Source organism: Poecilia mexicana, unplaced genomic scaffold (genome assembly GCF_051168715.1).
Source record: "Poecilia mexicana isolate PSO_F unplaced genomic scaffold, ASM5116871v1 scaffold_4, whole genome shotgun sequence".
Taxonomy (NCBI): Eukaryota; Metazoa; Chordata; class Actinopteri; order Cyprinodontiformes; family Poeciliidae; genus Poecilia; species Poecilia mexicana.
This window is the reverse complement of record NW_028263373.1, coordinates 422,852-435,793: the sequence shown is the minus strand read 5'-3', so window position 1 is coordinate 435,793 and position 12,942 is coordinate 422,852. Positions and strand designations below refer to the sequence as shown.

The 12,942-nt window shown below is 36.1% G+C and overlaps 1 protein-coding gene across 1 annotated transcript in view; it reads left to right on the top strand.

The window, feature by feature from the left end:
- Nucleotides 1-12,942, top strand: part of cp (ceruloplasmin) — a 17,528-nt gene extending 4,586 nt beyond the window's left edge. Inside the window, exons 6-24 of the mRNA XM_014972832.2 lie at nucleotides 119-281; nucleotides 971-1,109; nucleotides 1,190-1,329; nucleotides 2,039-2,179; nucleotides 2,261-2,305; nucleotides 2,392-2,606; nucleotides 4,981-5,131; nucleotides 5,260-5,472; nucleotides 6,488-6,692; nucleotides 7,637-7,776; nucleotides 8,424-8,552; nucleotides 8,675-8,781; nucleotides 9,202-9,257; nucleotides 9,560-9,631; nucleotides 10,177-10,268; nucleotides 11,425-11,564; nucleotides 11,638-11,694; nucleotides 12,353-12,458; nucleotides 12,541-12,942. Of these exons, the coding sequence (XP_014828318.1) occupies nucleotides 119-281; nucleotides 971-1,109; nucleotides 1,190-1,329; nucleotides 2,039-2,179; nucleotides 2,261-2,305; nucleotides 2,392-2,606; nucleotides 4,981-5,131; nucleotides 5,260-5,472; nucleotides 6,488-6,692; nucleotides 7,637-7,776; nucleotides 8,424-8,552; nucleotides 8,675-8,781; nucleotides 9,202-9,257; nucleotides 9,560-9,631; nucleotides 10,177-10,268; nucleotides 11,425-11,564; nucleotides 11,638-11,694; nucleotides 12,353-12,458; nucleotides 12,541-12,563 (2,334 nt within the window). The 3' untranslated portion in view covers nucleotides 12,564-12,942. The remainder of the gene's footprint in view (nucleotides 1-118; nucleotides 282-970; nucleotides 1,110-1,189; nucleotides 1,330-2,038; nucleotides 2,180-2,260; nucleotides 2,306-2,391; nucleotides 2,607-4,980; nucleotides 5,132-5,259; nucleotides 5,473-6,487; nucleotides 6,693-7,636; nucleotides 7,777-8,423; nucleotides 8,553-8,674; nucleotides 8,782-9,201; nucleotides 9,258-9,559; nucleotides 9,632-10,176; nucleotides 10,269-11,424; nucleotides 11,565-11,637; nucleotides 11,695-12,352; nucleotides 12,459-12,540) is intronic.

The following is a 12,942-nucleotide window of genomic DNA, read 5'->3' as shown; positions in this document are numbered from 1 at the left end:
AATAAATGTTGTTTGTTAACTTTAGTTTTAGTTTCATTTCAGTTGAGTTATCCATCTGCCTGGTTTCACTTATATCTAAACAGTCCTGCTTGAAGTTGTAATTTTGTCTCTCTCGCAGGTGGACATGCACTCAGTTCATTTCCACGGCCAGATCTTGACCAACCTGAACCACCACACAGACATGGTCAGCCTCTTCCCGGCCTCCAGCACCACGGCTGAAATGGTGGCCGACAACCCCGGACACTGGCTGCTGACCTGCACCGTCAACGACCATCTGATGGGTGAGGAAACGTCTCTTGGGCTCCCAATCAGGCCAGCAGAGAAAAACCGCTAAAAAACCCCTCAAAACCGCTGTTGTATTGCGCTCTGTCTCGGCCACGCTGCACGCAGGCACGTTGCCATGGCAACCAGCAGCGATGGTACTTTATGTTTCAGGATTCGACACCAAAAAAAGGACAGATCATTACAGTTTTACGTCTTCTGGCTTTATTTTTATTTAGTAACTATTAATAAGTGATTGCTGTGGTAGATTAGCTAACGCTGTTTTTAGCTACGCTAACACAGCAGTGGCTGGTTAGCTAACTTACACACCTGCTCTACTTATGATCTGGACTTTTTGTTTTAACTGAACCGAAACACACCAAATTCCACAGCACCTCTACATGTTACGGTTATCATAGTCAAGCTAGCATAGCTGACATACTTCCCTCTCCTGCTATTTTTAAATTAAAACTTTTTCCTGACCTTGTTATCTTACTGTCATAATATTGACAGTTAGTAGCAAAGCACTGCATCCCATTTTCTTTTATATTTATCGCATATAATTAAGATTCAGCATGTCGATGACTTGACAGCTAAAACCAATGAACCTCACACTGCGACATGTGTTTAACGCTAATAACCCATTAAAGTTAAAATACTTCACTCCCGTTTAAGACTTTTGGGTTTTTGCTTTATATTTTTCATCCAGCTGGAATGCAGGCATTGTTTGAAATCAAGAAGTGCTTCCCTAACGTGCACAAGCCCCGTCCTCACGGTGAGCTCAGGCAGTTCTTCATCGCTGCTGAGGAAGAGGTCTGGGATTATGCGCCCACGGCACCCAGTGAAAGGTTGGTTAATCCACATGCTAGCAGACATGTTGGCGTTTTGAGAACTGCTCCAACCACATCCTGTGCTTTTCTGCTCGCAGCGAGGCTGAAACCTTTGTGACCAGAGGTCCGACCCGCATCGGCAGCAGGTATAAGAAGGTTCGATACGTGGAATATCTCGACAACACTTTCACAACGAAGATGATACGCAGCCCTGAGGAGGAACACCTGGGGATTCTGGGTAATCCAAGCACGGCAGGGATTTAAAAACTCATGTTTTAACTTATCTTTTGACTTTTCCATTAAAGATCTTGATTATATCATCACATGTAATCTCCATAATATTTGTACGCTGGAGTATTAGGGCCACACTAAGAAAATAAAAAAATACAGGAATAAAGTCACAATATTCCCAGAATAAAGTTGTAATATTATGAGAACTTCAACAGAAAAAAGCAGAATTACAACTGGTTGGTATTGATTTTACAAATAAGGAAATAATAAATTAAACCATCAGCATCAGATTATTTTCAATAGCAGGACTTTGAAACTTTACTCTGGCATTATTACAACTTTATTTTTGTATTATTTTTAATTTGTTCTCATACGACCTTATTCTCATAATGCAACTCAATTCTTGTATTTCACCTTTATTCATGTAATAGTACGACTTTCACATATTTTTAATTTATTCTTGTACGGTTTTAATCTTAATGCTAGTCTTTATGACTAAAGTTATAGTATTTTACTCATAATACTAAAATATTTGACTAAATATTTTTGTATTTATTCTTGTAATACTACTTAATTCTCGCTTTACTTTTCACTTATTTTTAGTAGAAACATTCAAAACTGTCTCTTATTATATAGCAAGTCATAATAAATCTGGTGAATATTTTGACCAGATTTATGTTTTTGTGATTATTTAATGTACTGCTAACTGTCTGCAGGTCCCGTCCTGCGAGCTGAAGAGAAAGACACGATCAAGGTGATTTTTAAGAACAAGGCCAGCCGGCCGTACACGATTCAGCCGCATGGAGTTCAGTACAGCATCGAACAGGACGGGACGCTGTACTACAACGAGCTAGAAGGTAAATAACAAAAATAATAATTTCCTGGCTTGTGTAGAATATTCCTCACTCGTCTGAGCTTTAAACATTTTTTTTTCTCAGAGTCACACACGGCAAAGAAACTTCGGGAGCTGAAACGAGAGCCAAGTGAGAACCCAAACATGGCTTCCGCATGATTTCATCTCTGGTTTCCTGGGTAATAATATTCTGACGTTATGTAATGATGATTTTAGGGGTGGTGACTCCGCCTCCAGCCGCCCTGGTCAGACCTGGGACGGTGTACACCTATGAGTGGACCGTACCTGTGGGTGCCGGTCCGGTTCCAGGGGAGCCCGACTGTCTGAGCTACCTGTACTACTCTGCAGTGGATCCTGTTAGAGACACGAGTTCTGGGTTGGTCGGGCCACTTCTCGTCTGCCGACCCGGGTCGCTAAAGAAAGGAGCACAGGTGAAGGACTTTTATTATGACCGCCAGTTTGTAAAATCACAAAGTATTTCCATTTCAGATCATGGAAAACATAACTAAAACTGAATCTGAGAAAACAATAATTAATGGGGAAAAAACTATAAATAACTGGAACTATATCTCTCACTAAAACATACTGGAATTATACATATAATATGCTTTGTTTTTATGTTTATAAATCTACTTATTTTTCTTTTGAACTGATGTGAAATTGCTCAGTTTACGGCACTCGATAATCCTTATAATAGTCCCAAAATGGCAGCAGCAAAGGTTTGGAGAAAACACCAGTCAGTTGGCTGATAAACAATAATTAAATACATTTTTTGAAAATGTTATCTTCTATTGAGTATTCATTACTCAGTCGATGTATATACAATCACAACACAATACTTTTTTGAATTCTGGATCTAAAAATTCCCCAAAATATGAAAAAACTAAAACTACTGCTATAATTTAAAAAATATAAACAATAAACAATTTATAATTAATAAGCCAACAAATATCTTCTAAATTTTTTGGTAACACTTTATTTGAAGGGGGGGTGAATAAGACTGACATGACACTGTCATAAACATGACATAACACATGTCATGAACATGAATAAGCCTTCATGAATATTTATGACTGTTGTCACAAAGCGTCATTCGGTAAATCATGACACTTTTAATACAAACTTGACATTATTCAAAATGTCTTTGTTATGACAACTTGACATTAACCAATAAATCATTACTGTTTAAACTTTACCTTTAATAACATAAAGTTACCTAATTTTTAAAGTGCAATCAGTAATACTTTTATAACAAATTTATATCAGTAATGATTTATTGGTTAATGTCAAGTTGTCATAACAAAGACATTTTGAATAATGTCAACTTTGTATTAAAAGTGTCATAATTTACCGAATGACACTTTATGACAACAGTTATAAATATTCATGAAGGCTTATTGATGTTCATGACATGTGTTATGTCATGTTTATGAAAGTATCATATCAGTCTTATTCACCCCCTTCAAATAAAGTGTTACCATTTCTTTTAAAAAACTAACTTAAATAGACAAACAAAAAGTCACAACAAAGTAAAACTAAATTACAATGAAAAACCCAAAACTATCACAATCCTGTTTCAGATTTTCGCTCATGATCTCAAACCCATTTATTACTTATTACGTTATGTGCAGTTTCCCTGCCAGCATGCCTAGGCGGGCCCCATATGGGGGAAAGGTGGGCTGACATATTTAACTTTATATTTTACCAGAATTTAAAACATGTTTTTCCGGAATTTAGACACTACGCTCAAAAAGTAAATTTTTTTTGTTCCAGAAATTCTAGAAACCAGGAATAAAATACATGAACAGAGATATTCATAAAAGAGCCTGTTGCTCTTCAACAAACGCTAAGGCTTCGATCCATGAAGTGTATTAACTCACAACAGGCTCAAAATCAGCCTTTGCGTGATGTTTGTCTGCATCATGTTACAGTTTTTCAGTTCTCCTCACCTTCGTAGCATCAATAATTAAACAGGACCGCATGAGGTGTCTGTTTCATCCCTCACTGGACTTTGTTTGGACCGTTTCTCCTTCTCCGTCTGGAATGGGCCCGCCGCCATTTTTAATTACTGTATCAACGGCTCCGCGTAAAGATGACCAGCGGCGCCCTCTGCTGGACGGACACCAAACTGCAACACTGCAGAAGGTCTAAACGGGCGTAGAAAACAGATTGGCCCTAATTTTAATCTAATAAACCATCAGAGTTGGGTAGTAAATAGTTACATTTACCCAGATACATTTACATGAGTAACTTTTTTTGAAAAAAAAAAAGTACTTTCAGGAGTACACTGTACTTTTTCTTTTGCCTGAGTAATTTTATTATGAAGTATTTCTACTCTTGAGTAAAATTTCTGCATGTTCTACCCACTGAATGAGAAACGAACACTTTTATACCAACAATTCCCCAGACACAGACACACTGCAGTTTTTGTTAAACTTTCATAACTTTCATGTTGTTTTTTGCTACTTATATGAATTGTCATTTTGATCCTTAAAACACCAAAATTTAAATTTAATTATATATTTTGGTACCTATGATTATGTAATTTTTAAATATTAAATGATTGATAATTTGATCAGATACTCAGTACTTGAGCTGTCTTTTTACCAAATATTTTCTCTATTCTTGAGTAATTTCTTACTTTTTAAATTTCACTTGAGTAACAATATGCTGAAGTAGTGCTACTTTTACTTAAGTACAACTTTTGGGTGCTCTACCCACCTCTGTAACCCATTAATTGGCAATTAATCATAAGTCAGTGAATTGTTTGCATCTAACATGTTGTTTCTTGTTTTGTTTTTGCAGAAAAACTATAACAAGGAGTTTCATCTTATGGCCACAGTGTTTGATGAGAACCTCAGCTGGTACCTGGATGAAAACATCCGGACTTTCACCACAGCTCCTAACTCTGTTACCAAGGAGAACGAAGATTTCATTGAGAGCAATAAAATGCACGGTGAGCTGAGATTTGAATATTTTTTCACCGCAACAGAAATCTTCTTTCGCTTTTGTTTTCTTTATCAGGTCTGATTCATGACATTTGTCTTGTTTGAAATAATCTCCATATCTCTGCTTGTCCTTTAGCGATCAACGGGTTTGTGTACAGGAACCTCCCGGGCCTCACCATGTGTAAGGGGGACAAAACGACGTGGCACCTCTCGGGTCTGGGCACAGAGACGGACATCATCAGCCTTTACTTCCAGGGAAACCGATTCATCTACCGCCAGAACAGAAAAGACACCATCAGCGTTTTCCCTCACATCTCGCACACAGTAACTATGGAGCCGGACAGCATGGGTAGGTTTGTGATTCATTCACTGCAGCTTCAAACAAAAGTATGAAAAAATAATAAAATATATAAGAAAACATCATCAAAATTTTGGAAAAATAATCAAAAGATGATCAATAAAGACTAACACTTAGATGTTTTTAAATAGCTTTTCTTTATGGGAAGTAATAATCACTTGCACCATTACACTGAAGAAATACTCCTGACTAAAACCAACCAATCAGAGCCAGGAGGAGGGTCTTATCGCTGTCAATCATCCTCATGTACTCTCTGGTAAATGTGCTAATGATGGAGAAAAAGGTTACTGTTACAGGAAAACCGTTTATCGGTGGCCATGCTAACTAGCCTTAGCATTCACAACAGACTATGCTAGCTGCAGCATAGCAGAGAGCAACGTTAAGAGAGAGTACACACGATACTGTGATTGACAGCGTTAAGACCCGCCTCCTCGTCTGATTGGTTGTTTCTACCTCAGTTTATTTATTCACAGATTATCTGTCTCATAATAAACTGTCACAACATGATGACAGTCTCAACAAAAATATTTTTATAAAAGTTACATATGGCGGATTTAAATCCATATAAGGTGCTGCTGGCCTTGCCACTAAACTCAACATTTACACTCGCACCTGAAAATGGCTGCAAACATATGCGGGATTACACAACCGTACATATTTGAAAAGCAGAAGTGGAACCTCCTGCACAACTAGCAAGAATGCAGCAAGTGCTTTCTGGATGGAAAGTCAATATCAAAATGGTTATCTTTTCCAGCAGCCATTGTATTCCACATACAGCGGTAAAACCAGCTAAACAAATGTGCTGGAACTCTCCTTGGGTTGTTAGGCAACGGGTGCTACACCCTGGCGTTGCTAGGTAGCGGTGCAGTGCCCTTGGAATGTGGAGATTTTTGAAACGGCTCATTTCCAGACACCAAACACACCGGGTGTTTTTTTTTTTAAGTATTTTGATTTGTTTGATTCTAAACTGAAGAGTGAACTAAAACGTAAGTTTTTTGTGTTTCAGGTCAGTTTGAAGTCGTTTCTGCGACAGTGGACCACTATCGGGGTGGGATGCGAGCCAACTACACGGTGCAGAAGTGCGGCCTGTTTCAGCGTCAGTCTGAGGTGATGCTCCATTCAAAGACCTTCTACATCGCCGCCGTGGAGATCGACTGGGACTACTCGCCCAACCGCACCTGGGAGGCCGAGATGTTCAGAGGACATGAGAAGTACGACACAAAACTGGTCATTGCTACTTGAATTTTTATCTCCATGAAAATATTATGTACTTTTTAATTCTTTTGAAGCATTCTTGTTTATATACTACCATTTTACAATAAAACATGATCAGAAAAATCATGCTATGAGTACATAAATTTGAATTTCAAAGTAAATTTAATGGTTTGGGTAATTTCAGTAATTCAGCTAATATATTAAATAGATTTATTTCACAGAAACTTATATTTAACCATTTATAAAATCCCGAAAGCTACTTTCTTAGTTATTACATAGAAATATAATTAAAATAAATGTTTATTGTTCCACAGTGGGGAAATTCAGGATACGTACTGTATATGAATATTATAAAAGACCAAACATCTTTTTTTAATCATAAAAATGATATCCTATGCCAGTGATGTCCAAAGTGTGGTCCGAGGGCCGCATGTGACCCTCTGAAGAATTTGTGCGGCCCCTGACAAAAATTCTAGAAAAAATCAAATCTGGCCTGCAGATGCAGATTTTTTAAAGTTTATTTTGTTTGTTTCAGTAAAATGTTTCACATTTATAGTTTATTATTGAGCAGATAAAATAAAAAAGAAATACAGAATGTACTGGTGAACTTGAAAAAGTTGTTTTTTTTAACATTTTTTTTTTTATTGTGAAATGTTTTCATTTCAATCGAATTTCAAGGAAATTTCAGCCCTGATTGCAAAAGTTTCTTTTTTCCTTTTGCATTTTTAATGTATTTCCAATATTGTAGAAGGTAAAGTTAAGCGGTGAAAGTAAAAAATCTGCAGAATGAGCCAATTTTTAAAATCCAATTAGTTGTTATAATTACCAATAATTACCAATCACTTAATCATTAGTTGCAGCCCTATAATTGCATAATAACTAGACATTTTTCTCCTGCAAGCAGATATTTTTTCATAATTAATTTTCTCTCTTGCTTCAGTCCTGCCTCTGTCTTTCTGGATAAGCGTGATGGATACATCGGCTCTATTTACAAGAAGGTTGTTTACCAGCAGTTTACCAACGACAAGTTCACCAACAAAGTGGAACGAACGCCTGACATGGATCACCTTGGAATTATGGGTACTTTTGTTTTGAATTTATCATTGCTGGATTAAAAATCTGTATTCCAATAAAGACCTTCAGCATGTCTGATCTAAACTAAGCAGAGATCATTTATAATTGTTGCGTTTTAGTAGTTGGTAATTTTTCAAAATTGTAAAGACAATGAGACATAATCAAGATGTGAGTCGATCTTTATCAGTAAATTAAAGTCACTGTAATCAGACATGCACTGCAAAAACACAAAATCTTACCAAGTATTTTGCTCTGGTTTCTAGTGCAAATATCTTAGTGAACCTGAAATAAGACAAAGCTAACTTTCACGTAGCTTTTAGCAAGAAATGGAAGCTTATATTAAATTTCTTAATTTGGATGATAAAGTGCCAGTTATGAGTGAGGTAATTTTTCAGTGGAAAAATAAACTTTTCCAATAATATAAATTAAACTGTCTTGATCCACTGACTTGCCATTCATGTCTGATTACAGCAGCACAAAAAATATTTTAAAATGACTAAAATTGTCTGAAATCTGTTTACACATCTTTGCCATTAGCGGTAATAAATGTGGATTGTGTTTCCTTTTTTTAAGTGTCATTTACTGCTTTTTTGTATATTTCTGTTTAGAAGTGCATTATTTTCTGCATCATGTGCTGTAAATGTTTCATTCAGGACCGATGATTCATGCGTCAGTGGGCGACAAAGTTAAGATTGTTTTTAAAAACATGGCGTCCAGACCTTATTCTATCCATGCCCACGGAGTGAAGACAGAATCTCCTGATGTTTACCAAACCAAACCAGGTACAGGAGAGGAAGCATCACACTTTTTATCAGCAGTTAAAGCGCACAGAAAAATGGAGGAATTATTTATACTTTATACTTATTGTATGAGTTCAGAAAGTCTTTTTAATGTATTTGTCCAGGTGAAACTCACACGTACTTCTGGTACGTCAACAAGAACACCGGACCAACCACAGAGCAGGAGGAGTGCTCTGTGTCAGCGTATTACTCTACTGCTGATGTCACAAAGGTGTGTTGATGAAGCACACTGCAAAAACACAAAATATTACCAAATATTTTTAGTCTTGTTTAATTGAAAATATCTTAATACACTTCAAATAAGACAAAACTCACTTAGAAGTAACTTTTCAGGAATAGGAGCTTGTTATAAGTCAATAACTCCTTATTATTGATTTTAGAAAGTACTAGATCCACCGGCAGATTGTTTCACTTATGGGAAATATTTCTTGTTACGAGTGCTTTCTTAAAATCAATATTAGGGAAATATTTACTTAAAACAAGCTGTTAAATCTTGCAGAAAAGTTGCATGTTTGTTAGTTTTGTCTTATTTCCAGTGTACTGAAGCATTTGCAGTAGAAACTAGACTAAAATACTTGGTAATGTTTTGTGTTTTTGCAGTGTACTTACATGCTCTCTCTCTTTTTGCCAGGACTTGTACAGCGGATTAATTGGGCCATTAGTGATCTGCCGTCGCAGCTGGGCCAGGTGAAGACTGAATACACTGCAAAAACACAAAAATGTTACCGAATATTTTTGGTCTAATTTCACATGCAAATATCTTAGTACATTTTAAATAAGACAAATCTAACTTTAAAGTAACTTTTAAGGAAGATATAAATATTTACATGTGTTATGGTGCTTTTAGTCTTACCAAGATAAGATTTGGTGTTTTTGCAGTGTTGGAACCCCGACCAACACGATGAAGCTTATACTGAGAAATTAAAGTATATTTGTAACATATTTTATCACTGAACACTGTGTGTGTAACAAAATGATGTCACTTCCAGGTCTCTTGGACTAAAGAAGGAAGTTGAAGAGTTTGCTCTGCTTTTCTTGGTGTTTGATGAGAATGAAAGCTGGTAGGTGTCAAAATTCAAAGAGCAAATTCACTGTTTACATTTTTAATTTATGTTAATAAATACTGGATTCAGTAACCAAAAAGTTGAATATTTCAAATGTACTGCAACACGGCAACATCCTGTTTCATCTGTAATACACCTCTTAGTTATTATGATTGGTAAAGTTTATGAAAGTATTATTTTTGTTGTGTTAGAACCACAGACTTTGAAGTATTTTATTTTGATTTCATGTGATAGACCAATCCAAAGTAGTTCATGAAAAGAATGGACAAAACTTTGACTTCAAAGGGATAAATATAAATTCATGCCACACTTTTCACATTTTTACTATAAAACCCCACAGATTTTCCTTCCAAATCAAATTTTGCTCTACTTTGTGTTGGTCATTCACATAAAATCCCATTAAAATACATGTCTGGTGTGACTCTTACATCACACAGTCTGGTTCAGCTTTGAATAGTTGCTGCACAGAAGAGGCTCTTTAAACTACATTTTCAGTCATTTTCTCCTGACTGTTTGACAAAATGATGCATTTTATTTTGCAGGTATTTGGATGAAAACATTAGACGGAACATCAGGAATCCTCGACCAAACCTGAAGGATGACGACTCCTTCATTGAGAGCAACAAAATTCATGGTGAGATAAAAACACAGAGAAAACTGGAAACTCACCCGATTCCACCTAGACATTACTGAAGGAAAAACGTTTAATGATACTAGAACGGACTTCAAGGTGACCCATTAGGCTTCATTAGACAGATTAAAATAGATTTATGACCTTTAAAACATGTTCATAAAAATTTTTTGTACAAAATTATTCTTAGATAATGAGATTTTGATTTTGAACTCCTTTCAGGATAAACTGTTTTAGGGCCTCTGACACTTTAAATCCAAGTAAGCTGCTGCTGGCCACGCCCCCCAACTCAGTGTTTAAACTCATGTAAAAGTAGCTGCAAACAGATGCGCAATTATACAACTGTCCATCTTTGAAAAGCACGAGTAGAGCCTCCTGCACAATCAACAACAATGCAGCAAGTGGATTCTGGATGGCAAGTCAACAACAAAACACTTGTCTTTTCCAGCAGCCATTGTGCAACACATGCAGTGGTAAAACTGGCCGACCAAATGTGCTGGAGCTCACCTTGGGTTGCTAGGCGACAGGCGGAATGCCACTGGGGTTGCTAGGTAACGGCACAGCACCCTTGGAAACGGCTCATTTCCAGACACCAAAAAACACCGGAATGGAAGAACAAACAATTTGCAAAATGTGAATTTTACATTATAGGTCCCCTTTAAAAAAAATCCAAATATTTCCAAATACTTTTAGGATTAGTTTGAGCAAAATTAACAAGTTGGAGCTCAGATTTGGATGACTTAACACTAACAGACAGAAATGCTGAAACTTTTGAAGATATCAACAACTAAAAGTTAAAAAGTTGTTAAAAAATAAACACTTGGTTAATTTTAGCTTAGTGTTTGAAATTCCTAAAGTTCTACTGGATGCACAGAGAACTAAATGCAGTTGATGATTTTACCTTGTGGTTTGTGTTTGTGTGGATTTTGATGTTCGATCCGGTTGACATCAGTTGAGTCGGTTAATAATTAACTTCAGGTATTTGCTTTGTTTGCTTTGCTGACATTTTGTTTCATGCTCCCAACGCAGTGATTGGTTTTGGTTCATCACTCAGAACACTGAGTTTCAAACAAAACTTCCCATCATGTCCCAAACAAAGTAAATCAAGATTAAATAAATAAAAACATTTGATTTCTTTTCCCTTTCTGCTCGGTTTCAGCTATTAATGGTTATGTGTATGGTAACCTGAATGGGCTGAACATGGAGGTGGGAGATAAGGTGTACTGGTACCTGATGGGAATGGGAAACGAAGTGGATATTCATACTGTACACTGGCATGGTCACAGTGTGGAATATAAGGTACGCAGCCATAATCTGACACATGATGGAGTAAAAATAATTCATAACTGAATTAATTATCTTTCTTGTGCAGCTGGGTGGAGGACCTCACCGTGCTGATTCCTATGAGCTGTTCCCTGCCATCTTTCAGGTAAAGTCTCAAAACTTCTCACATTGTTTCAAAATTATTTGAAATTATTTAATCTTTTTCTGTCTTCTAAATCTATTGTTAATGTACGTTGTTCTTATTATCAGTAAAGACGTGTTGAAATGTAATCTAAAACAGATCAGTCTAGTTAAATCTCTTCAGTTTCCCACTGATTATTGAGTAAATAATTATTACAAGAAAGGTAAAATATATTTTACCTTTTTTGTAATAATTCTCATTTTAGATTGTTTTCCCATATTTGGTTTAACTGTAGTTGTATGATTATGATTTCAAAAACTTTGTTTACAACCCTTCTGAATGTATAAAAGGATTTTTACACATTTAGTGAAATAATGTGTCAGTGGTAATTATACCTTTTCCATCAATATTACAGAATTATTGACATTGAAGTTTCTATATCTTGATGAAAGTTTACGTCTAAGTTAGTTTTGTCTTATTTCAAGTTTACTGACATGTTTGCACTAAAAACTAGACAAAAATATTAGGTGAGATTTTGTGTTTTTGCAGTGTATGCATTATTTCCAGACTTGGATTTTATTCCCTCTTAATAATAGCTTTGCTTAATTTTGGTTGAAATCTAATGATGTATTCTTTTAAACGAAATAAAGTTTGAAGTAAAAGCTACTCTTTCCCTGTCCAGACTGTGAAGATGCGCCCTGAGCATCCCGGTACCTGGCTGCTGCACTGCCACGTCACCGACCACATTTCAGCTGGAATGGAGGCCATGTATACGGTCACAGAGAAACGTAGGAAACTAAACAAACTAAATTTAACAGAAAGCTTCAGACAGGGACAGATAACTAAATCTGTGGTGATTTTCTTCCACAGCAAGAAGAGGACTCTTTGGCTGAACTGTGGGGGATCCAGACAGAAACTCACCAAACCACGTTTAATGTTTGCTTTTCTGCCTCACTCGCTGATTTTTTCATTACAATCTTCCAATTCAATGTAAATAGTGACGGGTAGAAACTGGACACACAAGCAATCATGTTCAAATAAAAGTCATTTTTAAATAATTGCTCTCGATATATATATTTTAAATGTCTGCAACAAAAGCCCACAAAAGCTATGTTTCCATAACAAATGTAACTTTACATTCAGATTAGTTAAATAAAATTAACATGTGAATGTTCACTTTTATGTCATTTCAGTAACTCTGTGACAGAAATCTTTTTTTTTTTTGTGATTCCAGTTTGTTTTAAATTGAATAAATTATATAATTACATTGGA